This window comes from Oenanthe melanoleuca, chromosome 20, assembly GCF_029582105.1.
Source record: "Oenanthe melanoleuca isolate GR-GAL-2019-014 chromosome 20, OMel1.0, whole genome shotgun sequence".
In the NCBI taxonomy this organism is placed as follows: domain Eukaryota; kingdom Metazoa; phylum Chordata; class Aves; order Passeriformes; family Muscicapidae; genus Oenanthe; species Oenanthe melanoleuca.
The window spans coordinates 9313105-9335746 of record NC_079353.1 but is presented as its reverse complement, the minus strand read 5'-3'; the positions used below and the strand labels follow the sequence as shown (position 1 = coordinate 9335746).

The window sequence follows — 22642 nt, the reverse complement described above, 5'->3', positions numbered from 1 at the left end:
GAGATGTCAGCATGAGCACCACCTGCCAGATTTTTCATATTGACTTTACAATGCCCAGAATTGATGGGGACCGTCCTGTTTGAGGGCTTGCATGACTCGATGATGGGAAGAAGCTTCAGCAGGTGAGATGACTCATGTCTGCCTGCTGTCAGCTAGCACCACAGTGGCATCACAGCTGTTGGTGGCAGAGAGATTGCAGGGAGGATGGTGCAGCTGGGGTGCACGGGGGTGCCTGTTTGTGCAGGAGGTCAGAAGCATCCAGTGATGGTCTAACTCTGTTATTGCATCTCATTGCTTCTTGCAAATCAGGCAGGTGTATCATCTGTATCAACCACTGGAGGTGAGGATTTCTGAGTAGCACAGAGCAGGTTTTCCAAAATCCTTGTCCTGATGCACAAAGCTGTATGTGGTCCTTGCAAACTGGAAAGGGATTTTTATAATTTTTTTGAATCTGTTAGTGTTCTTTCATGTGTGAGGCTGATTGCACTATTTTTTCATTTTTAAGCATGACTTATTTTTCTTACACTGTCTTGGTGCTGCACTGGCTGAACAGATGAATCAGATCATGCTGTTAAACCAGTCAAGAGCCAACACTATTTCAAGTTATTATCTTATAGCCTGGTCTTGAGCTGATTCTTCATCCAGCTGGCCCCTTGCCTTACACAGAGCTGCATATGATATCAGGCAATATTTCTCTGATCAAGGAGAATCAGTCTATAACTGACTTGTTTATAGCTGCCTGATACCCATTTCAGGTTAGGAAGGCTGTGATCCATGTTCATATCTCAAATGAGCTGCTTTCACAGAAGATTCTATAAAGCTTCATCATCCCAGGGGTTTCCTTGGGCTGCCTAGGTTGGGTTCCTGCCATGCACAGCTGGATCCAGCAAGACCTACAAGAATGGCTTTGGGTTAATTGCGGGAGGCAGCAGAAATTTCTAAAAACCCTTGAGGCTCTGTTGGGTGCATCCAGCTTAGGAGTTCTGCAACAGCATAAATAGAGCAGTGTTTCTGCCCCTGGGATTTCCTGTCCCAGCTTCAATCAAAACCTTCCTGTCTTCCCAGGACCCAGAAAGGTCATTTTTGGATCTTCTCCACCAGGCTCCACAGGCTCTTCCTCTGGCACATGCAGCTGCTTCTCCAGCAATGTCTGTGATCCCCACTGCTGCCTGGATGAAGATGCTACAGACTGTGACAGGATCCAGAGCTGTTTGGAGCCAGTTTTGCACCCATTCCTGTTGGTGTTGCAGGTGTGTGCTCTGTTCTCATGGTCACTTTTTCTGTAGGGCTGTCACACATATAGAACTGCCCCCTGCACATGCCAGGGGGGCTCTGGCTGCAGTTCTGTGCTCCCCACAGCCCCAGGGCTGCCCCCAGGACTATCAGTGGCACTCAAAGTCTAAACATACTGCCTGTGTGACAACATTCCTCACAGGAATTTCACTTTAGGGTTTGTATCAACAATTTGGCACAACAAATGACAAATTTGATTTGCAAAATGAGCAGCCTTTTCTCTTCAGAGCATCACTTAGTTTGTCTCTAGAGCCTTCCCAATTTCTCCCCATCTCTTCTCCATACAACAGCCACATGCCAGTGTCAGCATCCACTGGCTCCCAAAACTGAAGTTTGCAACTCTCATTATCTCCCACAGATCTTCATGTTAGCAACAAGCAGTGGGTAACTCTCAGTTTGCCCTCTAAACCCAAGCCAACACCAGTGCAAGCTTGATGGAATCTACAGCCAGGTAGGAGCTGCCATGGATTTCTTCAGCATCTGGAACTGCTGGATTTTGGAGTCACATCCAAGCAGACCCACCCTCCCCACAGCGCTTGGGTGAAGCACATGCCAGCTACTTTTATTTCAGTGCCAATCCTTCACTGACAAATGGCACAGTTAGAATCCTGAAGCAATTTCCCAGGTATTGATTTCCTCTCAGCTCTCCCTCCCTCAGTCTCCATGCCATGCTTTAAAAAATCACCCATCTATTCCAGGTGCACGACATAGCAGCTTCAGGTGAGCCGAGCAGTGTGTGAAATGGGGTTCAACCTTTGGGGCTGAAACTAATGACAGCCAGAAGTAACTCATCAAATGGCAGAAAACCATCCTGTTCTCAGCTGTCAAAAGCTTTTCTGCACTTCTCCAAAATGTCACACAAGGTGGCTTCTCTACCCTCTACCACTTCCAAGAGAGCCCTGGGGACAGAGCTGTTTCCTCTGGTTTGCTTTTGCTTGTGTGAGAGGTGGGGTGGTGACTAACTTGTGGCAATTGCCCTAATGGTGAATTAAACAGAATTAAGACTAAAAGTTATGGGTTTTTTTGCCTGGGTTTGCCATCACAGAGGTAGGATGGAAGCTCTTTTGGTTTAATTCTTATCCCAAGTGGCAGAACTCAGGCACATTATAATACATTTGTAATAATTGCAGCATTCATTACTGCTGTGTTCACAGTAACTTTCATTTCAAAGTTCTTTGCAAAAATCCAGTTATTTCTGTGGAAGGCAAGCAAACTGAAATGAGATGAGAAAGACAAGATTTAGCCTGTGCTTCTTCTAAGGAAGAAGCAAAAAACCCAAAGCTCCAACCCAGTGGGTGTGGTGAGACTTGCCGTTAGAAAAAATCATACAAGACTTGGTTTCTCCTTCTTGGAAGGATAAAGTGTTGAAACTTGGATCTTCAGATCCGCCAGACTCAACCCTTTGAACATCAATAGACTTCCTGAGGAGAATTTTCCCTGGAGGAATTCAAATTGGTGGGAAGCCTAATACAAACATTTATCAAAATAATCTCAAGGAAGGAGACACTCTGGATGAGAGCACTCCGAGAATGAGTCTGAAGCAGGGGATCAGATTAAAAACAGACAAAATAAATCAGAAATTCAAAATGTGCAAGAAGTGCTGTCGGAAAGGACTGTCTCATGGTGTTAAAAGCCTGCATGAAAAGCCTACTTAATCTTCAAACATTAACTATCCCTGATCCTGTACAGCAGAGAAAATGGCAGCAGCCTTTGAGATGTGCATCTGTCAGGAGCCTGATGGGCTCTGCAGGTGGGATCCATTTATAGAGTCTGTACCTGGCTGGCTCTGTTCATTCCCCAGCAGAGCTCTGGAGCATTTCAGCATTGCCCAAGTGAACTGCCAAGAGTTTCAGCCAGTTATACTCAGCTGTAGGCTCCAGAGTTACTGATTCGTGAATTTCTGGTTCTCTAAATACCATCTCCTTCCTCCTCCAAGCCTGGCAGACAGAGCTGAGATGCCAGCAGTGAATGTCAGTAATTAAGGAGCTCATCTTTGGTCTTACCACTCTCATTTCAGTTTGGAAAGGAGCCTTGGCTAGAAGGTTACACAGCAGATTACAGCCAGAATCAGTGAATAGGGAAAGGCAGCTTCAATCCTTTGAAAATCTCTGATAAAAACCAGAATAAGAGTGAGATGCTACTGGTATTGAGAAGGCAAAATGTGGTTTATGGAGAGGGAATAAGAAAGGCTGTGTTCCAGTAAGGGATGAGAAATGAGAGCAGTTGTAATTATTTTTCTGAGGATGCACAAGACCTTGGAGCACAAGGATCACACGTACAGTGAGTGGCAATAAAGAGGCCTTCTGCAAAGACAAGCAGGAAATACCACAAAGAAGAAATGTAGAAAGGACTGAAAAAAAAGCCAAGGATTATTTGGATTTGGAGAAAGACTTGCTTGTGCATTGTCCCTACTTAGAGCAGCATCCTGACAAAATTGCCATGTCCATTTGTATCAATTTTAGCTTTCAAACACACTTGGATATGGTCTGGTTTGGTAAAATCTTCCCTTTTTTTTGATAGCTAGCTTCCCTTTTTTGTCATTTCCCACTCAGATGCAAGGAGTGGGGCAGTGTGGTGCTGGTGGAAGATGGGCAGCCACAGTGAGCTGATGGCACCACCTGCTTGTGTCTCCCAAACTGGGGCACTCCTGGCCTGGCCTGGAGGGTTTGGTAGCCTTGGGGTGAAATAAAGGGGGAGAGAAGGGGCAGGAGCTGCCTAAAACCTGCACATCTCACCTGCCTAATTGCATTTGGAGTCAGTAGTGCCCTTTCTGCTGGGGAAAGAAGAAAAATAATAAAATATACAGTAATGAGTGTCTTTTCCCCTTTGCCTACAAACTCCATCTGCAAGGAGTGGAGCCTGTGAGGTGTGTGGACAGCAGCACCAGCACATTCACTGTACTGGTAATACTGGGAAGAATTTAATCTGTCTGTTAATTCATTCTGATAAGATCCCTCCTGACATTTTCAAGAATTATTTCTTCCTATTCAGTGGGGCTTTTTTCATCCTAAACATTCAGAGTTTGGGAGGTAAGAAGGTGAAAGGGCAGAATTTACTGCTTTCCTGAGCTCTGGCATAATCCTTTAGTCATTCACCAGGGGCAGGGGAAGCTCCATTTAAAAGTTATTTTCTCAAGATTATTATTCCAGAAGAATTTCTGTGTGTAAGTGTCTCTGGCTTCTGTCACTCATTCAGCAGTGTTCACAGTTGTTTGTAATGTCTTCTGCACTAAAAAACATGAAATATTTCTAATCCAATTGCAAAAAATCTTTGAAATTGTTATCATTAATATCCATTTAATTTAAAATGGTAACAGCCTAGAAAATCCTTTTATTACAAATGCCATACCTTATTTCCTCAGTAGATAAGTAACACATTAGGTTTTTCCCACAGTATTTAGGCTCTCTGGTAATAAAGGTCTACAGAAAATCCAACCTGGCACTTCTGATAGTTTAGGGTTAGGAAAAGGGCAAAACAAATTACATTCTTTAAATACCACAAATGAGCAAAACAGAGCCCAAGCTATTTCCCCTTTTTTATGTCACCTTATCGAGACATCTCCAGTTCAGAGCTGGAAACTGGACAGGATGTTAAAAATAAAGTTCCTGTCAAGAGCAAAGCCAGAAGCACATCTTAATTGTTGCTGCCAGAGTATGTCAGGGGAAGAGATGAAAACCTTGTGGATAAAGAGAAATCCACCAGGACTGAAAGGCCCCATAATTGATGGTGGCATTAAAACACCCACAAGGACTTAGGGGGTGAGTGCATTAAGCCTGAGGTGTAAAAGCCTGGGGTGCTTCTGCCAAGGGCACCCAACCAGGATGACAAGACATAGCCTTAGGCTGCACCAGGGGAGGTTTAGGTGGGACATCAGGAGGAATTTCTATGCAAAAAGAGTGATTAGACCTTGGAATGGGCAGCCCTTGGATGTGGTGGGGACACCATGGAGGGGACACCATGGAGGGGACACCACAGAGGGGACATCCCTGGAGGTGTTTCAGTAAAGACTGGGCATGGCACTTGCTGCTCTGTTTGGTTGACAAGGTGGTGTTGGGTCACAGGTTGGATTTAGTGACCTCGGAGATCTTTTCCAACCTCATTGTTTCAGGGATTCCGTGACCCACCAGGGGTTGGCACCCACAGGCTCCCACAGCCGGGGTGGGGCACAGAACATGGAGCTGATTGGCTCAGGGGGTTTTGGAGGAACACAGCAGTGGAGCCCCCACTCCCTCTGGTTCCCCTGGCCCTGACCCACCTCAGGCTGCCCTGAGGAACACAGTGCCACAGCGGGGTCTGGGAGTGCCAGGGAACTGCTGGGATGGCTGCTATGGACGGTTACCGGGGTGGTTGTTGGAGTGGTTGCTAGGGGCAGTTGCTGGTGCTGTTGCTGGGGATGGTTGCTGGGGCGGTTGCTATGGGTGGTTGCTAGGGGTGATTGCTAGGGATGGTTGCTGATGCGGTTGCTAGGGATGGTTGTGGGAGTGGTCAGTTGCTGAGATGCATGCTGGGGACGGTTGCTAGGGATGGTCGCTATGGATAGTTGCTAGCGATGGTTGTCAGGAGTGGTTGCTGGGGCAGTTGCTAGGGATGGTTCCTAGGGCGGTTGCACAGATGGTTGCTAGGGGCGGTTGCTGGGATGGTTGCTGGGGGCAGTTGCTAGGGGCGGTTGCCAGGATGGTTGCTAGGGGCGGTTGCCGGGGTGGTTGCTGGGGCGGTTGCTGGGATGGTTGCCAGGGGCGGTTGCCGGGATGGTTGTTAGGAGCGGTTGCCGGGATGGTTGCTAGGGGCGGTTGCTATCGGCGGTTGCTGGGATGGTTGCTAGGAGCGGTTTCTGGGATGGTTGCTAGGGGCGGTTGCTAGGGGCAGTTGCCAGGATGTTGCTAGAGTGTTTGCCAGGATGGTTGCTGGGGGCAGTTGCCAGGATGGTTGCTAGGGCGGTTGCTGGGATGGTTGCTAGGGGCGGTTGCTAGGGGCAGTTGCCAGGATGGTTGCTAGGGTGCTTGCTGGGATGGTTGCTAGGGGCGGTTGCCAGGGTGGTTGCCGGGATGGTTGCCGGGATGGTTGCTAGGCCGGTTGCTAGGCCGGTTGCCAGGGTGGTTGCCGGGATGGTTGCCGGGATGGTTGCTAGGCCGGTTGCTAGGCCGGTTGCCAGGGTGGTTGCCGGGATGGTTGCCGGGATGGTTGCTAGGCCGGTTGCTAGGCCGGTTGCCAGGGTGGTTGCCGGGATGGTTGCCGGGATGGTTGCTAGGCCGGTTGCCAGGGTGGTTGCCGGGATGGTTGCCGGGATGGTTGCCGGGATGGTTGCTAGGCCGGTTGCTAGGCCGGTTGCCAGGGTGGTTGCCGGGATGGTTGCCGGGATGGTTGCCGGGGCGGTTCCCAGGGACCGCAGCGGGAGCGGCGGTGCTCGGGCTGGGCCGGAAGCACTCGCAGCGGGCGGGAAGCGGTTCCGGGGCGGCGCGGGCCGGGAGCGGAGCGGAGCGGAGCGGGCGGTGAGCGGGCCGCGCTGGGTTCGTGCCCGGGAGGGATGGATGGATGGATGAAGGGATGAAGGGATGGAGGGAGGAGGACGCCGGTGTCCCCGCCCTGGAGCTGCACAGCTGCTCCCACAGCCCGGGCACGGCTGCCCGGTGCCACCGCTGGGCTCCTCGGCCGCTCGGTGCATTCAGCGCTGCCGGTAGGAATGCCTGTAGAAATTGCCCGAACTCCATCCTACAGCTGTTAAACCATTTAAAAATTCCAGCTTGAGCTTTTTTTACCTGGTCCTTGGACCGAATCTTTCATTGTGCTTTATTCTAAGGAGAAGCTAATATATATTACTTGAGCCGTTCCCATGGCTTTGTCCTATGCTAATTATTTATATAGTGTCAAGTGTTGAAGATGTCAGCTGGGAAACAACAGTGCAGCAGAAAGAAAGGTTTGAGTCTCTCCTGGCTGATGCATGGCCCTTATCCTGGAAATATGTTGATTTATTATTATTTACCTCATTCATTGGTATCAGACCTCATGGATAAGCTGGAGGGATCAAGGGCAGCTTCCTCTCAGGATGTGACATAGGAGTATTGATCTTCAAATGCAATTTGAGAAGAATTGCTTTAAGTGTGGCCATGGTAATGTGGTCTGAGGAGAAAGGCAATGGACAACCCATGAAGAAGAAGAGATGTTATCTCTTAATAAAAGGAATAAGTGGTGAAATGGAGCTTCTTGGGAGCAGGGAGGAAAGCTCCATCATCCAGGGAGCTGTTGGCTTAGGTGCAAAGCAGAGGCTGTGGGCATTGTGTGAACTGCTGGAGTTTTTAAAACTGAGGAGTTTTGCTCAGAGTTTGGCTCCACTGATGGCAGGAAAACCAATGGTCCGAGTGTGGGTTAACTGAGCAAGCAAGGACACTGCTGTAATTATTTGGAGCTCTTCTCTGAGCTTATTTCATGGGATACTGCTTCACATGGTGGTGGAGCTGCTGCCAGGCTGCAGGAGAGCTCTTGGTGCTGGTCATGTCACCTGGATTTGTTAGAGAAGTACTAATGTCCTCAGAGGAGATGAGCTAGAAAAGGGGAAAGGAGGAGAGAGTTGTAGATGAGGACAGAGATTTTTTGTTTTCATTGTATCTGTTTCCTTTTCTTTTCATCTCTCTGTTGTGTTTCAGGTGTGTGAATTGGGATTATCAGTAGGAGTTTGTCCTGAGAAAACTCCAGGTGAGGAATGAAGGAACATCCCTTCCTGCTGTGTTTGAGGACAGGGGCAGGCAACAGTAGTGTTTTCAAAAGATATCCAGATGAGATAAATGCAACTCAGAGGTGATTCTGTTTTTAGAGGGCTGGGAGAGGGGGTGATTTAAAAGGCAAAAGCAATTTGAGCCACATGCATTCAGGCTTTGTTCACAGCATTGAGCAGCCTTTGGGACTGGCTGAGCCTGGGGGGTCAGTGTGAGTCCTGACTTCATGTACACATCCCACATAGCCCTTGCTGGCTGAGTTTGAATCAGAATTTGAAACATTTTCTTTCACGGAAGTACAGAGCTGGACAGGACCTCAGGAGGTCACCTATTCTTATCTCCTGGTTCAAAGGCAGAATTATATATACCCACACCCCATCCCAGGCCAGTGCTCATCTGATCTGCTCTTTTGAATCACCAGTAGCAGGGAATCCACAGTCTCTCTATTCTAATGACTGGTAATCTTTGCAGTTGGAAATGTTTTCCTGTCTTAAAATTCAGAATAACATTCTGTACTTCAGCTGAATTAAAATTAAATAATTATTTTTTGTAATTTATATACCTCTCCTTCTAGTATGTCACCAAGTCATACTTGCCTCTTGTGCAGTGGCATTGAGTTGATTCTCAAATTTATCAACTCTAACTTTGCTGGAATTACACACCACAGTTACCATCCTTCTGGGCTGGGTCACAATCTGCAGATTATAACCATCTCCTCCCAGCCTGAGAAATGTAGAGCTTGCTTTGGAGATAATTTCTAGGAGGCAAACTCAGTGTACAAACTCATTGACACCCAAGCTTTAGTGGTACAAAGAATTGTAACTATCGGTGAGCAGTGCTGATCCAGGGAATGCACACTGGGATCATCCAGGTCAGGAAAACTGAGTGGGGCAGTAATCACAGCTGAGTGTGATGGCATCTCAGACTAATTTGATTTCCCTTTGGGGACTTCCTGAGGCATACTGAGGCAGTTCTGGCAGGAGAGTTCTCCCTTGTTATAAAAAGCCATTACTCATTCATAGAACAAATTGACAATTACATTAGCAAAAGATAAAGGGAGGAAGGAAGGATGGTCTCATGGCTGAGAAGCTTGGGACCCAGGAGGTCAATATTTAACTCTGCCACAAACTACCTGTGTGACTGTTTTAAGTTCTATGAGGCTTAGTGTAACCAGTCACTAAAACCACACTTAAATTTGTCCCCATAACTTGTTCTTTGCCTTCAAAAGCTCTTCCTCTGTGTGGTTTAGTAGTTGGGTTTGTACAGCATCTAAAACAAGGCTGTGACCACATAAACAGTATAAGTAAAAATAAATAGTAATCATCTTGCATGTGATCAACTTCAGGAAGAAATGTATTCTTGCTTATTAAGCTTTTCCCTTATTGTTTCATGAGCATGGTTCATAGTTTGTCTGCTTCTCACCCACAAATGGCCAAGAGTTGAGGCCTATTTTTGTAGGCAGGTGACAAAAGACAAACACACAAATTAAACTGAGCTTTCATTTTCCTTTTTGTTACTGCTCCAGTAGATCAAGAGTATCTTGAGAGTCTGTCATTTTTATATAACAGAAAGCAAATGCCAGAAAGAATGATGCAAAAAATTGCTCTGTATTTTCCCTCTTTCAGTGACCAGTCTTCTTGAGAGCAGCAGAGGAGAAGAGTGCACTGGCAATGGCTGCAGAGTTGGATTTCTCCCCACCTGAAATCCCTGAGCCCACATTCCTGGAGAATGTGCTGCGATATGGACTCTTCTTTGGAGCCATTTTCCAGCTGATCTGTGTGCTTGCCATAATCCTGCCTGTGTCCAAGACCCACAAGACAGTAAGTAGTGCTCTTTAATATTGATATAAATGGGCAGAGTCACAGAAAACAGGATGGGAGGGAATGTTGAATGGCTAATGGAGATACAGCTGTCCCTGGGATTGATGATAGTTTCATTGTTCCTTCTCCTCCCTTCCCTCTGGCTTTCCCACCTCCAGCTTCTGTCTTGTGATTTACCACCAGATAGGAAAATCAGGAATAAATATCTGAGCCAGGATCTCTCTTAATATCAGTGAAAAAAGCAACCTGAAGCACTGGCTGCAAAGAAGGCTTTGTCCCAACCCATATTGTCATCCTGCTGCTGATTTGCTTCATTAATTCAGGCAGGTCATCCCCTTTGCAGGACCTGCCTTTCAGGAAATTACTCTGGGCTTGAGTTTGTGTGTGATTTTTGGAAGCAAGATGCAGGTGAAACTCCTAGTATATCCTAAAGGTGAGAAAAGCAATTTTTAGGACTGACATCCCATCCAGTGCCCAAGGGTGCTTTGATGCAGCTGGCACAGGAGAAGGTGAAAGGGAAAGGTTGAGGTAAGCTGTTCCTCTAGACTGAGGGATGTTCTGCACCTGCCTGGCTGTTTTCATGAAAGAGAAAAATGTCTTTGGTGCTGGGGACAGATACTTCACTGCTGCAAGGTGATCAGGCTGCAAGTTTGGTGCTTTGATACAGATGTTGTCTGAAAGCATATGGTATATTGTCAGTAACAACTCAGCATAGGGAGTTTTGTTTTCAGAGTATTTCCTTGTTTGCTCCCTCCTGTACAGAGGAAGCATGGAAATTTTCCACCTATTGGAGAAAGGGAATGCCTCAGGATGAGGTACAGAGTGAAAGATAAAGTTCATTACCCAATTTTTCCACCTTTAACTGCTGATGTGATGTGATGCTGTCCTGCCATGGGGCATGCTCCCTCCTGCTTGTCCTGCCACAGGAGCTGCACCTCTCAGCAGGGAGATGAGCAGGCAGTTGCTGGATACCAGCAGTGACATTGCAAGTCCTAGAATCATTCAGGTTGGAAAAGACCTGTAAGATCATTGACTCCAACCTTTGCACTGTTACTCTGCAGCCACCAGCGCCCATTTGTCAGAGTCCATCATTTCCCCAGTAAATTTTGGAGAAATAATGAGTAACCCCATTCTTGAAAGTTGAAAAAGAGTGAGAGCTTTGGTCTGGAGTGGGAAACTGGAGACCAGACCCCAGTTAAAACAATAAGGATCAAGGACCTTTTACTGCTTGCATTTGTAGTATGCCTTGATGTTTGCATACTCTATTTTTTATTTTCTGTATATAAACTGTCCTCCTGATGTGCTGTCCTTATGACTTGTTTACAAGACCATAAACATCATAGATTACTCCTCCAGATCTTGAGAATGATGCTTAAGTCTGGGTAGGATATTGGGGAACTTTGTTGTCTTGGAGCCCCAAACTTTGAAGTGTGCCTTAGTTTGGACATTAGAAGGCAGCAGTGTTCATGTTATGGCAGCAGCATTCTGCATCCCTGAGTAATAATCATCTCCCTGGAGCCTGCCAGCTCCCTGTGCACTGATCACAGCCTTTGGAAAGCCAGCCAAGTCTCCTTCCTTGGAAAGCCACACAGATGTGAGATGAAATAACCCAGTAAGTTGAGAGATGTTGGAAGCAAGCTCTTTGATTAAAAGGACACTGTCAGATGCTGCCTCCCCCTCCATTAGCTGAACTTTTGCCTTGGAAGCTTGGAACTTGCACATCTTGCTCAGCCATTTTTTGTGTGTCCTTTTCCAGTTGGCACACTCAGGCTGAGAGAACCCAAGATGCTAAAGCAATATTTATCCTCAAATGCATTTAATGAAAGGAGGCAATCTGCATGTGTGTGCTTTCTCAGAGGAGACTGGCGCTGTTCCCTTATGTTTTCACAAGATAACTAGATTTTATTTCCCATGGCTGCAATATTACCTCTCATCTTCTCTGAAGGAAGCAAGCATCATATCTCAGTATTTTGTTAGTCCAGGTGGAGAAAGCTTTGCCTTCAATTCCCTCCTTGGATTTTGGGCTTTGTTTAGAGGCTCTGAGCTTTATATTCTTACTGCTACTTTGGGGAATATTTTTTTGTCTTGCACATGATAGTGATTAATGTTTGGCAGAAATGCCTGCTGATTGTTTCCATGCACCCTGGTGATTATATGTTATCTTTTCCTAATTCAAATAGTTTTCATTTAGTGTTGATTTTCTTCTTGCCTTCAAAGTTTTTCTTCTTCAAAGCCTGTTTTAGATACTTCAGCTTTTAATGGCATCTCTGGTAACAAGCTGTTTCTGTGCAGAAACTCACACTCATCAAAAGGCACATGCAGAAGGAAAAGAGATGATGCTGCTCGAGTCTCATTAAATGTGGCCTCAGTTTGACACCAGTGTGTTCCAACAGAGATGCCCAGCACTTGTTTCCTCTGGCTTATACTCAAATCCCCAAAGCAACCTGTTAGCAAATGGTAAAAAATAGTTACTGACTGTTTCTTAATTGATTCTTGTAGGACTCGGACAGTTTTGAGCCTAAGAATTCAGAGACGGTGAAGAAGCCAAAGGCAGCTGCTCCACAGATAAGCAAGAAACCTAAGAAGGAAACCAAAAAGAAACGATAGAGGTGTGACTGATGAGCCTCCAAAGACCAAATAACCACCTATAATCGTGCTTCCTCAGAGACAACATCAAAGGCAACTAACTCTATTAATGGTTTTCTGGCATTGCCATCTTTTACATTTCAGGGGCAAGGGAGAAGAAACTTAGAAGAGTGGAAGGGTTGGGCTTCTGCCATAGATTTCTTACAAGCAAGGAGAACTTCACATACCAGGACTTCATTTGACTTGATTAATGTGTCAGTCACCATTAAAGTGACTTCTTCCAGTTCTGGTGGGTAGAGAGGGCTCTTGGCCTGGCTCCTCCATGCTAACTGGGATTTGTAGTAAAGTCCCTGTGGAAAGTGGAGCATGGGTTTGCTGCTTTGGATACCAGTTTGTGTTGTGTTTTTTGAAGGCAGAGGGATCAAATGGATCAAGAATCCCACACTACAGAGCTTTGTATTCATCTCTGTTGTCATCTAGTCTGAAATACATGGCTGCATTTTATGGCTTAATCATAATGCCTTTGTCATATTCTTTAATTCTTTAGGTAACAACTCACCAGATTCCAGACTGCTGGAGATGAAAGCTTTCATTTCCCCAGCGTCGCTGCCTCTTGTTCCCCACCCATGCACTCTTCCTTTCTGTTCCCACCTTTGAAAGCAGCTACATTTCAGGGAACTGAGGCTGTGGTGGGGATTGTGATGACTATAAGAATCAGGAAATAATTTGACTCTGGAAGGTGCAGAATTTAATGCCTGTGCTAATGGACTTGTTTTTGGGAACTTGGGAAGACCAGGCACTGTGTGCTGGAGAAGAGCTGCTGAGGTGGGAGGTGGGCTGATGCTCTGGGGGTGTATCAGCCATGGATAAACCCTGCTGCCAGCTGGCTGATCCCTGACCATGGGCCCTCTTTCAGCACAGCTGGGGATCATTGCACTTGCAAATTCCCTCCCAGCCTTCCCTGCCACAGTCTGCTCCATCTCCTCTGGCTGATTTACTCCTGAGGGTGAATATGTTCTCAGCCTGAGGAGATGTGGTATGTTAAGATGCAAGGGGTGGCTGTGAACCACGGCTGTATGGCAGGAGACGCAGACACTGTGTTCCTTCAGGCTCTGGCTCTCCAGGCCCAGGGACAATCCAGGACTGGATTTAAATGTGGCTAGACAGGACTGGAAGGAGATAGGTGGTGACGTAGCCACAGAGTCTCTGGAGCAGCTTGAGCTTCCTGCTGCCAGCTCACGTCTTGGTTTGTTTGATCAGGGGTGAGTCAATGGGAGGAGAACCTGCTCTCTGAGGCGCACCCAGGGTTCAGAGCAGCTTTGAAGGAAGGGTTCTCCCTGGCAGGGTTGCAAGTCTGTGATCCTCTTTGCATACACAGACTCCCATCCTCAAGTCACAAAAGCCTGGTGAGCCCAGGTGTGTGTTCTTTAGCAGCAGGTGAGCAACACTTTACAGAAACCATCAGTGCTGAGAACTGCCACGTCCTCTGCTCACTCTTGTTTTTGGTGGGGTGACAGATGGATCCCAGTACCAGTGTGACTGATTTCCCTGCTCCGGGCTCTCTGATGCCCTTAGCCAGAATGCTGGCACCAAGTTGCACTTAAAATCCAGCTTGGAGTTCTGCTTTAAATTCTTCTTTTTAAATTTTTTTTTTTTGAGCTACATGAAGGCAGTACCAGGAGGACAGAACAAAGCATAGGAGACACAAGCACGCTAAAGTTGCTTTAAGTTCTCAGTACAAAGAAATATTACAAAAAGTTCCCACATAAATAACAAAGAACAGTATTGTGCCATCAGTTTCCATGATGGACCTATGCTCTGTCTCTGATCTGCAGGGCAAAGAAAAGCCCTGGGTAGGTACTACAGATCACTCTTTCCATTTTAATACATGAGAATGGTTTTCCAGCTTTCTGCAGGTTACCTAAAGCAGGGGGTTAATGCTTTAACAAAATCACAAGACACACGTTATCCAAACTACAGAGTCACTTCTGCAGCTCAGAACCAGTTAGCAGTGTGTGGCTGTTACCTGAAATAGCAGCTACTACATCAATGTCCACATCCAGCTATTTGCAGGCTGGCTCACTCATTGCTCAGTGGAAATCATGGATGTTGGGGTTTGGTTTTGTTGGCGGGAAAAGGGATGAAGATAAATTCCCCAGTCTGTTCCTGACAGCTTTGTATTTGAATGCTCTTGTTTGTTGAACTTAGGGTATATAGAGATTACCAATAACCCATGTATTTTAGTTTATCTTGAAATGTGTAATAAATGCCATCAGAATCTTTGTTTAAAAGACATCTGTGTGTCAAGTTGTGCTGCCTGTTCCCAGAGCTCCCAGACTGTAGGAACACAGGGACATAAATAACCTATTCATTAAAATCATCCATTAAGGGAAATCCTTTCAGATCCTTTAATCTGTGAAAAATTGGTTAGCTAATACTGTCAGGCATGTGTGCATCTGTATCTGTGTTTGACTTGGAAATAGCAAATTATCTCCCAACAGTGCTTCACCCTCTTGGAAAGAAGGGGAAAACCATCCAGTGACTAAATCAATTTGCCCCCCATGAGAGGTTTTTGGCTCTAAGAGCCCCCATGAAGGTAAACCTAATAAAGGCATCATTTGTTAATAAAGCAAGCATGGGATTAGATGGGGATTCAGTAGGCTGGTAAAAGGGATTTTCAGGAGCCCAGGTTTGCATGGCTGGAGCATGGGGCTGTCTGGCGGCTCTTCTTGGCCACAGTGAGATCAATCTGGTAGTGGCTTTCTTGGCTACAGTGAGACCAAGCTCTGGCAAGTGTCTGCTGGTTCTCTCATCAGAAAACCAAAACAGAGAAGGACTAGTGTGGCAACTCCTTTAATTCCCAAGCACTTTTCTCCAGGCTGTTTTGTAATGAACATCCAAAAGGGAGCTGAAGACCTCATTAAGTCAATTTTATTGAAGGGGAGGTTTTCAAAGGTCTGTCTCCAGGTACCTGCCAGTGGACAGCACCTCTGCAGCCACACCTTGCTCTGCCAGCCAGAACCAGGAACTGGCAGAGGGCTGGATTTTCTCTGCTAGTGTGTGTCACAGAGTTCCTGTCCCTCAGCAGGACATGCCTCAGCTCTGAAGAAACAGAGTTGGGAGTTCTTTCCCATGTTTTTGGTCACATCCAAGCAGCTCTGCCTCTCTGGCCAGGCTCCTCTCCAGAGCTGTGGCCATGCTGTCCCCTGGAGCTGTCCCATGCTCACAATGCATCCTTGTGCTCCCCCAGTGCCAGCAGCACAATCCCTTGAGACGGGCTAATAAGTAGCTCGTGACTGGAGTTCCAGTTCACATAGTTCAATTAAATCCCTGTTAATCTTGTTCAGACCTAATTTACTTTCATTCTCATACACACTCCTCTCTCTGCTTCAGAGAGATTCTGCTGAGGTTTCCTGCCCACAGGACTGGAGAGCCCAAGGCCCATCAGGGCTGATGTTTGCAGAGCAGCCCCTTTGTCGAGTCAATAAACTCAGATTATTTCCCAACCTGTCATGAAGAATGAAAATACTCCTTCAGTGCCTGGGTTTAGGGAGGGTAAGACTATCTGGCAGTGCTTGAGGGGATGATGAGGAAGCTGTAGGAAGGGAGGACCTGCTCAGTATCTTTGAGTTTGCCAGGGCACTGCTCAACCATTCCCCTGTGTGTGTGTTAATTTTTGGACAGCTAGGAGCTGGGGTGCTGGGCTTCTCTCCTGGGAGCATCTCTTCCACAGTGATACTTCTTTCAGGCAGAAGTTGTGTTATTCACAGCCTGTGGCCTGCAGAGATTGAGATGACTGTATTGATTTAGTTGTTTGTTTATTAATCTCATGAGGCATCAGAGGCTGACTGCAGTGAGAGAATGGAATGATGAATGGAGAGTGCTGGAGTACAGAGCACTGCTGTGTGTTTGATGATCAGCTTGATTGCTGGCCTTAGCACTGGGAAGGGATCAGACCCTCCTCTTCCTCATGCAGCCATGAGGGGTGGTTTGTTTGGGAAGCATTCCCTTTCTCCCTGGCCACACACGTGGGCTGCAATCAGTGTTTGCATTCCTCCACCAGTTGACAGTCACTGCAGGTCCAAGGTCCAGCTCTTCTTTGGCAGTTTTGAGCAGTGGTTTGTGGGGGTGTTTTCTGACTTTTGGTACCCAGGCCACTGTGCAGCAGCTGCTCCAAATGTCTGTTGCTAGGACTAGTAATTGCAGGGCAATGAAATCGGCTTCCTGCCTCTCCCTTGGAATTCAGCTGATTTTCCCATTTCTTTATGCTTCTTCCCAATTTGTGGCTTTTCTGTCACCATAAATCACTCCCATGACCCCTCTTGTTGCTTCCAGCCTATAGACTCACGTCCACTGCAGTTGTTCTGTCCTTGCACAAACATTTTACCTGCCAGTGACAGTGGACATTACCTGTTGTTATCAAGGACTGATACAAAGAAGGAACAGGTGTAGGAGCACTCAGGATAGAGAAAGGTGTCCCTTTGTGATTTTTGGGGATGATTTTTCAGCCAGCAGATGTAACAGCCAGGGAAGGGATTTTCCCTGCCTGGGTGCACCTGGAGAGCTGTGCCAAGCACATCAGCCCTCAGAGCCACAAGGATCCAAACCCATCACACACCACACTTTTGAGCTCGTGATAAGTGAGTGCTGTGGTGCTGTGTGTGCTCCACACCCCCTGCTCACATCCTGCTCCTCACCAGTACACACAGGATTTGTGCAATCCCAAACCTCTGGCAGTGGCCACTTCCCTCCTCACAGCTTCCCTGAGTTCATTAACTGCCTGGAAGCCCCGATGCAGCTTTGATGCTCCTTGCACTGTGCTTGCCATCCCTGGGAAACAACAGTCCAGATGAGGACTGAGAGATGCAGAGCAGGAGGTTGGAGCACTGAGGGTGATGGTCTCCTCCATGGTTTCAGTCCAGCCTTTCTGGCTGGTGGGTGCAAGGTAAACCTGCTTTGGGTTACATCTGCTCTGCTTTTTAAAAAAATCCGTGGCTTGTTTCTCATTGTGTGAGAGGAGATCAGCTCTCAAATAGGGGAGCTGTGGGTGGCAGGGTTGAAGGGCTCTCACTTCTCTCTCGCTCCAGTTCCAGGCAAGGAGCTGTGTCTTTAGCACCATGCTCTACTGGAAGTCCTATTTGCACAGCATTCCTTTTGTGTGAAACCTGCACTCAGGACATCTCCATGTTTCTTGCCAGAGGCTGTCCCAGCCTCTGAGCTGTCATCCCTGGATCGAGTTCAGCCAGTCCCAGTGCATGGATGGGGGCCATGAAGGCACCAGCAATGGCCTGAGACATCTCATCTCTTACCCAGGTGTCCCTGGCTCCAAGGTTTGTTCCTGCTGCCTTCCCTTTGGCTGCTGCTTCTGCAAAAGCCATCCCAAGCTTATAAATTCACCTTGCCATGAGCCAAAGTCCAGAGTACAACAGACACCGTTAAGTTCTCGCAGGCAAAGCCACTCCTGCAGCTCCAGAAATCAGCTCCAGACATTTCCTGCTGTTATTTGTGCCTCAGCTCTGGCTGCACAGGCAGAATCCATGCTGGAGCTGTGCTGCTGGAGTGGAGCTTGTGGGATCACATCCCTCTGTGATCATCCCCGAGGAGCTTTGTCCAAGGCTGGGTGAGCCAAAGCACCAGCTGCAGCTGCTGGGGTGTGTGCAGGACAGGGTCCTCATGGCTCTGCTTCCCACAGAGCAGCTGCTTGTGATGCTGTGGTGGCTCCTTTGGTGAAGTAGATATCCCCCAGTGTCAGGCCTGGGCAGGAGGAGCAGACTGTGAGAAAAGCTGCAAGCAGTTCTCATCCCTACCTCGCCTCTCACTGAACTCGTTTTAAACAGAGCTCAAACCCAAACATCATACGGTGTAAGTTTTTGAGATTCAGACTTTGGCCTCCTTTGCCCATCCCTCGCTCGAAGGACCAGGACTGGATGATTAAGGGGAACCACCCTTGTGTCTGCTCAGGCTGCAGGCAGGCCAGGAGCAGCTGGGTGCTGCAGGGAGGGAACGTCCCAGCCCTGGGGCAGGCTCCCCTGCATGTGGCTACCAGAGCTCTGCACCAGCCAGCCACCCTCTGCTGCTCTGCTACCAAATCAAGAATCTCATCTGGACAAACTTCCTTGAGTTTTCCTGAATTGCTCTTTTCTATGGATACTAAGACTGACCAAAAAGCAGAATTTTCTTGCTGGGAGATGCCAACATCTTGCGTGTGACTTTCATGCTGAGCTGAGGCAAGAAGCAAAATGTGTCAGATTTTTGCCCAAATGAGCTATTCCAAGATATTTCATTCAGATTGTATCAAAGCATATTTTATCAGTCAGAAACCTGACAGGAAATGCTGTGCCTTTATTGACCATGCAGATAATTTCAGCCCACAGCTGTTGAACTCAGTGCCTCCTTATTAAATATTTGCATGTCACAGAGTCAGTGGTTTCCCCACAGCCCTTTCCCCCAGGGAATTTTGCAATGACACTTCCTGGCTGGGGCTAAGGGCCCCTTTTGCACAGCAGATTGTCACCACACTGAGGGACACAGCAGGTCCTGAGCCCTCCTGGTAATTTCTTCTCAGCTGCCCCTTTTTATCCTATAACCTGCAGGATGCTGGTGATCACTGCTTGGTTCCTGCAGCCCTGATGCTCAGTGTGGGAGAGAAACGGCCAGAATGAGCATTTCTAGCATGAAATATTGCCAAATGGCTCGTGCTGCAGGGTTATTCTGGTCAATCCCCCATAGTAAATCAGCTCCTGAGCTTGTAGCTGCAGCTTTCCTAATGGGGCTGATGGTGCTGATCATTTCCCATCTCTCACTCACCATTTGCAGGGCTGTAAAGCTCAATGATTGTAAAATCTCAAGGCAAGAGCTGTGGCTGCCTCTCTCTTGGTCCAGAATCTCAAACACAATCATTATATTATTAATAGTAATAATTCCTGCAACTGTATTTGTAATTTTCAGTGAACAAAGTGCAGCCTCAGGAATAGAATCCAATAGACAAAACTTATTCACGCGTGCCAAGGGGATGCTTAAAAATAAAGCTGGCTGGAGAGGAATAGATGTTTTGTTGTAAATCCACAGTTACTTTGGGGAGGTCAGGGCTCAGATGAAATCCTGGACCCAACAAGCACTCTCTTACTTCACAGGAGGATTTCAGGAGCCCTGTGGAGCAGTTTGATCTGCACACCTGGAGGGAAGGAGCCACGTACTTACTTACTCATGAGCATGACAGCATCTGCCCACAGTAACTCTCATTCTTCTTGTTCCTGATGAAACTCGCATAAAGGTCAGCAAGAAAACACAGAAATACCTGAGCATGTCTTCATTTCTTTTTAAAGTATCATTTCAAGACATCCTGTAATAACCAAGCCACTGGAAATACTCAGTGCTACTTTTGTTCAAATTGAAAGTACCTGATTTCAGTTTCTGTAACCCTCTTCCTCTCTCTGGAGTGGGTTTTATCAGTGCTATTTAAAAGTGAAGAATGATACCAAGAAAATAAGTTTCGGACAAGAGACTGAAATCCCTGGTTGGGTGAAAAAAGTAGCAATTTGCATTAGACTGCTTATGGATAAACATTTTGAGTGAGGCAGGAGGCAAAGTAAAGTGGGTGGCCAGGGGCTGTCAGGCTCTGGACCTCATGTCTGAGCCAGGAGTGTCCTGAGGTGTGCTGGGTTGCTTAAATGGTCTTAAATCACAGTATCACCAGCACTGCATGTTTAATGTCAGCCTTGTGAGGGCACATTCCAGCATCTGAGCCCAAAAGATAAGAGTCTGGGTTTAGAGAGTGTCTGCTTGTAATTTTAGATTTGCACATTAGCAATACCTTAGAAGAAGAAGAAGTGGTTGTGTTGTGGACTTGGTCTGTTGAAAGGCACAGTGCCGTGGGTGTTTGCCTTCCAGCCATGGGCCGGCACTGCCAGAGATGGGAACTCCGACTGGGAGGACAGCCCGGAGAAAAGAAGCTGATTGCAGAAGAGAAAAACAAAACACAAATATTTATAAGTCATAATTGCATCTTAGATTTGGGTCTGGATCCAGTAGAGGCTGAGTCATCCTCACCAGCTCACCCGGGGCTGGAGCCAGGTCCCCACTCCCCCAGGGTGTTCTCCCCTCCAGCAGCACTCCAGGTCTGCAGAGTGGGTGCTCCAAGGATGGAGGGGCAGCGGAGTGTCCCTGTGTCCATGAGTTCTTGTGTCCCTGTGTCCATGTGTCCATGTGTCCCTGTGTCCCTGTGTCCCTGTGTCCCTGTGTCCATGTGTCCCTATGTCCCTGTGTCCCTGTGTCCCTATATCCCTGTGTCCCTGTGTCCACGTGTCCCTATGTCCCTGTGGCCCTGTGGCCCTGTGTCCCTATGTCCCTGTGTCCCTGTGTCCCTGTGCAGCACAGCAGGGAGAAGGTGAGGGGTTCCCCAGGCATTGTGAGACCCCTCTTTCCCATACATTACATGCATAGGGGTGAGCAGAGCAACATCCGGGACTGCCCCACACCAACGGGATTTTTCATCCCACATCGGATGAAGAATCCTCCCCTCCACATCCCCACACCAGCCGAACAGCAGAGAGGGTGGGCTAAGAATTAACACTCCCCAAAGCTCGGAACAAACCAGGATGCTCTGGCCCCTCCAGACCACACACGCCACGGGTGTCCGGGGAGCCCGGCCGGCCTCGCCCAGCCCCGGGAGGGAACCGAGAGGGAAAGCGGCTCCTGCCCGGCTGGAGGGACCTTATCAGCTGAGCTCCTCCCAGATAAGGGCCCCTCACAATGCGCTGGCCACGGCTGATGGAGCGGCGCGTGCATGACTCCTTGTTCCTGGTGACTCATGGATTCGCTGGCCTTCGCCAGTGTCATGGGAAATATTTTTTTAATAACTCAAAAGGCGGAGGGAGAGAGTGGGAAACAGAAAGAAAAACTCCACCACATAGTTCTTTAAAACTTGTTAACTTCCCGAATTGTTTCTGAAGTGTCAGATGTTGCTCAGAGTAAGGAGGGTTTTCGGAAAACCCCCGCGGAGTGGCCGCAGGGCTGGTCGGAGGAGTGGGCAAGGATGGCACTGGCTGCGGAAATACAAGGGTCACTGGAGCTGGCCAGCAGCCGAGCGTGACGGATAAAAAACCTAGATGGGGGTTTAAGGAGTGGACTGCTTCACCCCCTTTCTTCCTGGAGGATAACGTGACAGGGAGCACTTGAATGGATCGCCAGTGGGGGAGGTGGGAACGCTGCCAGCGCCGCTGAACTGGTCGGGCAAGCCCCGACGGGCTGGGTGCAGGATTGGGGCACCCGGCCGAGCCCCGAGCCCATGTGTGCACCCCGGCACTGCTCGGGGCCAGGGCAAAGCTGGGCATTCCCACTCCTGCTGCTGCTGCTGAAACGGAAGGGTGGAACTTTTCCCGTGTGCCCACCTTGTCTGAGTGGTGCTCAGGGACACACACACCTGAGGGGGTGATGCTGCCAGCTGGGGACTGGGTCTCCAGGAACACCGCAGCTCCACTTCCTGCTTTTAGAGCCCGGCACCGGCTTTAGGGGCGATCGGGGGTGAGGGGTGTTAACCCCTGAACGGGAGGGATGCCCTAGCGGAGCACGGACACCGCTGGGTGGCTGCGCTGCCTCCAAAGGGCCCCACAAAAGTTCCTCAAGTTCCCAGGGAGGCCCAGGACGTGGTTTATCTTTGCCTGCTTTTCCACCTGAAGTTTTGTCTCCTCCTGACTTCAGAGAAGGGAGAACGCGGAAAGGCGAGGTGTCCCTCCTGAGGATGGGGAGGAACAGAACCTGACAAAACAGCATTTTCCCTGCAATTCGCCGCGTGTTAGAGCTATTGAATAAAGCGAACGGCAACCCAGCCGGCTTTCAGCCTCCTGAAAAATCACTTTTGTGTGACCAGCTCCATCTTCCAGGTAACACACCGAGGCAGCCCGCCGGGGCGAGCAGCGCTGGTCTCGGGTGGGAGCACCCTCAGCCCCTCGGCCGCCGCTCCCACGAGTGTTCCCGGTGCAGGAAGGCGGTTCCCCGCCGTGCGCGCCCCGCGGAGCCCGGCTGCCCCGGAGCCTTCTCCCTGGGAAGAAAAAAAAAAAAAAAAAAAAAAAAAAAAAGAAAAGCCACGGAGGGAGGGGAGGGGCTGCTGCTGCCTTTCCCCCCGTCCTCCGTTTCCGGTTTGCTGCCATATTACTCTTTTTTTTTTTTTTTTTTTTTTTAATTTTCCCCTCCCCGCGGTGCCCCCCCCCCCCCCGCCCCGCAGAAGGGGTGAGC

At 48.3% G+C, this 22642-nt stretch overlaps 1 protein-coding gene across 3 annotated transcripts; it reads left to right on the top strand.

Annotated features, from left to right (window-relative positions):
- The first annotated feature begins 6734 nt into the window (after positions 1 to 6734).
- Positions 6735 to 14702, top strand: MANBAL (mannosidase beta like). 3 transcript variants are annotated; one of them, XM_056507247.1, is made up of 4 exons: positions 6735 to 6782; positions 7935 to 7983; positions 9629 to 9823; positions 12323 to 14702. In XM_056507247.1, the coding sequence occupies exons 3-4, from the start codon at positions 9674 to 9676 to the stop codon at positions 12428 to 12430; spliced, it is 258 nt and encodes an 85-aa protein (XP_056363222.1). In that variant the 5' UTR covers positions 6735 to 6782; positions 7935 to 7983; positions 9629 to 9673; the 3' UTR covers positions 12431 to 14702. The 3 variants fall into 3 exon arrangements, with proteins under 3 accessions (XP_056363222.1, XP_056363223.1, XP_056363224.1); XM_056507248.1 differs by having other exon boundaries at positions 6770 to 6800; XM_056507249.1 differs by lacking the exons at positions 6735 to 6782; positions 7935 to 7983 and adding an exon at positions 8023 to 8085.
- The last annotated feature ends 7940 nt before the right edge of the window (positions 14703 to 22642 follow it).

Excerpts from the sequence above, each read along its gene's own strand:
- MANBAL (XM_056507247.1), top strand. The coding sequence starts at position 9,674 with ATGGCTGCAGAGTTGGATTTCTCCCCACCTGAAATCCCTGAGCCCACA. Across the intron at positions 9,824-12,322 it reads TGTCCAAGACCCACAAGACA|GACTCGGACAGTTTTGAGCC; the intron begins GTAAGTAGTGCT and ends TGATTCTTGTAG.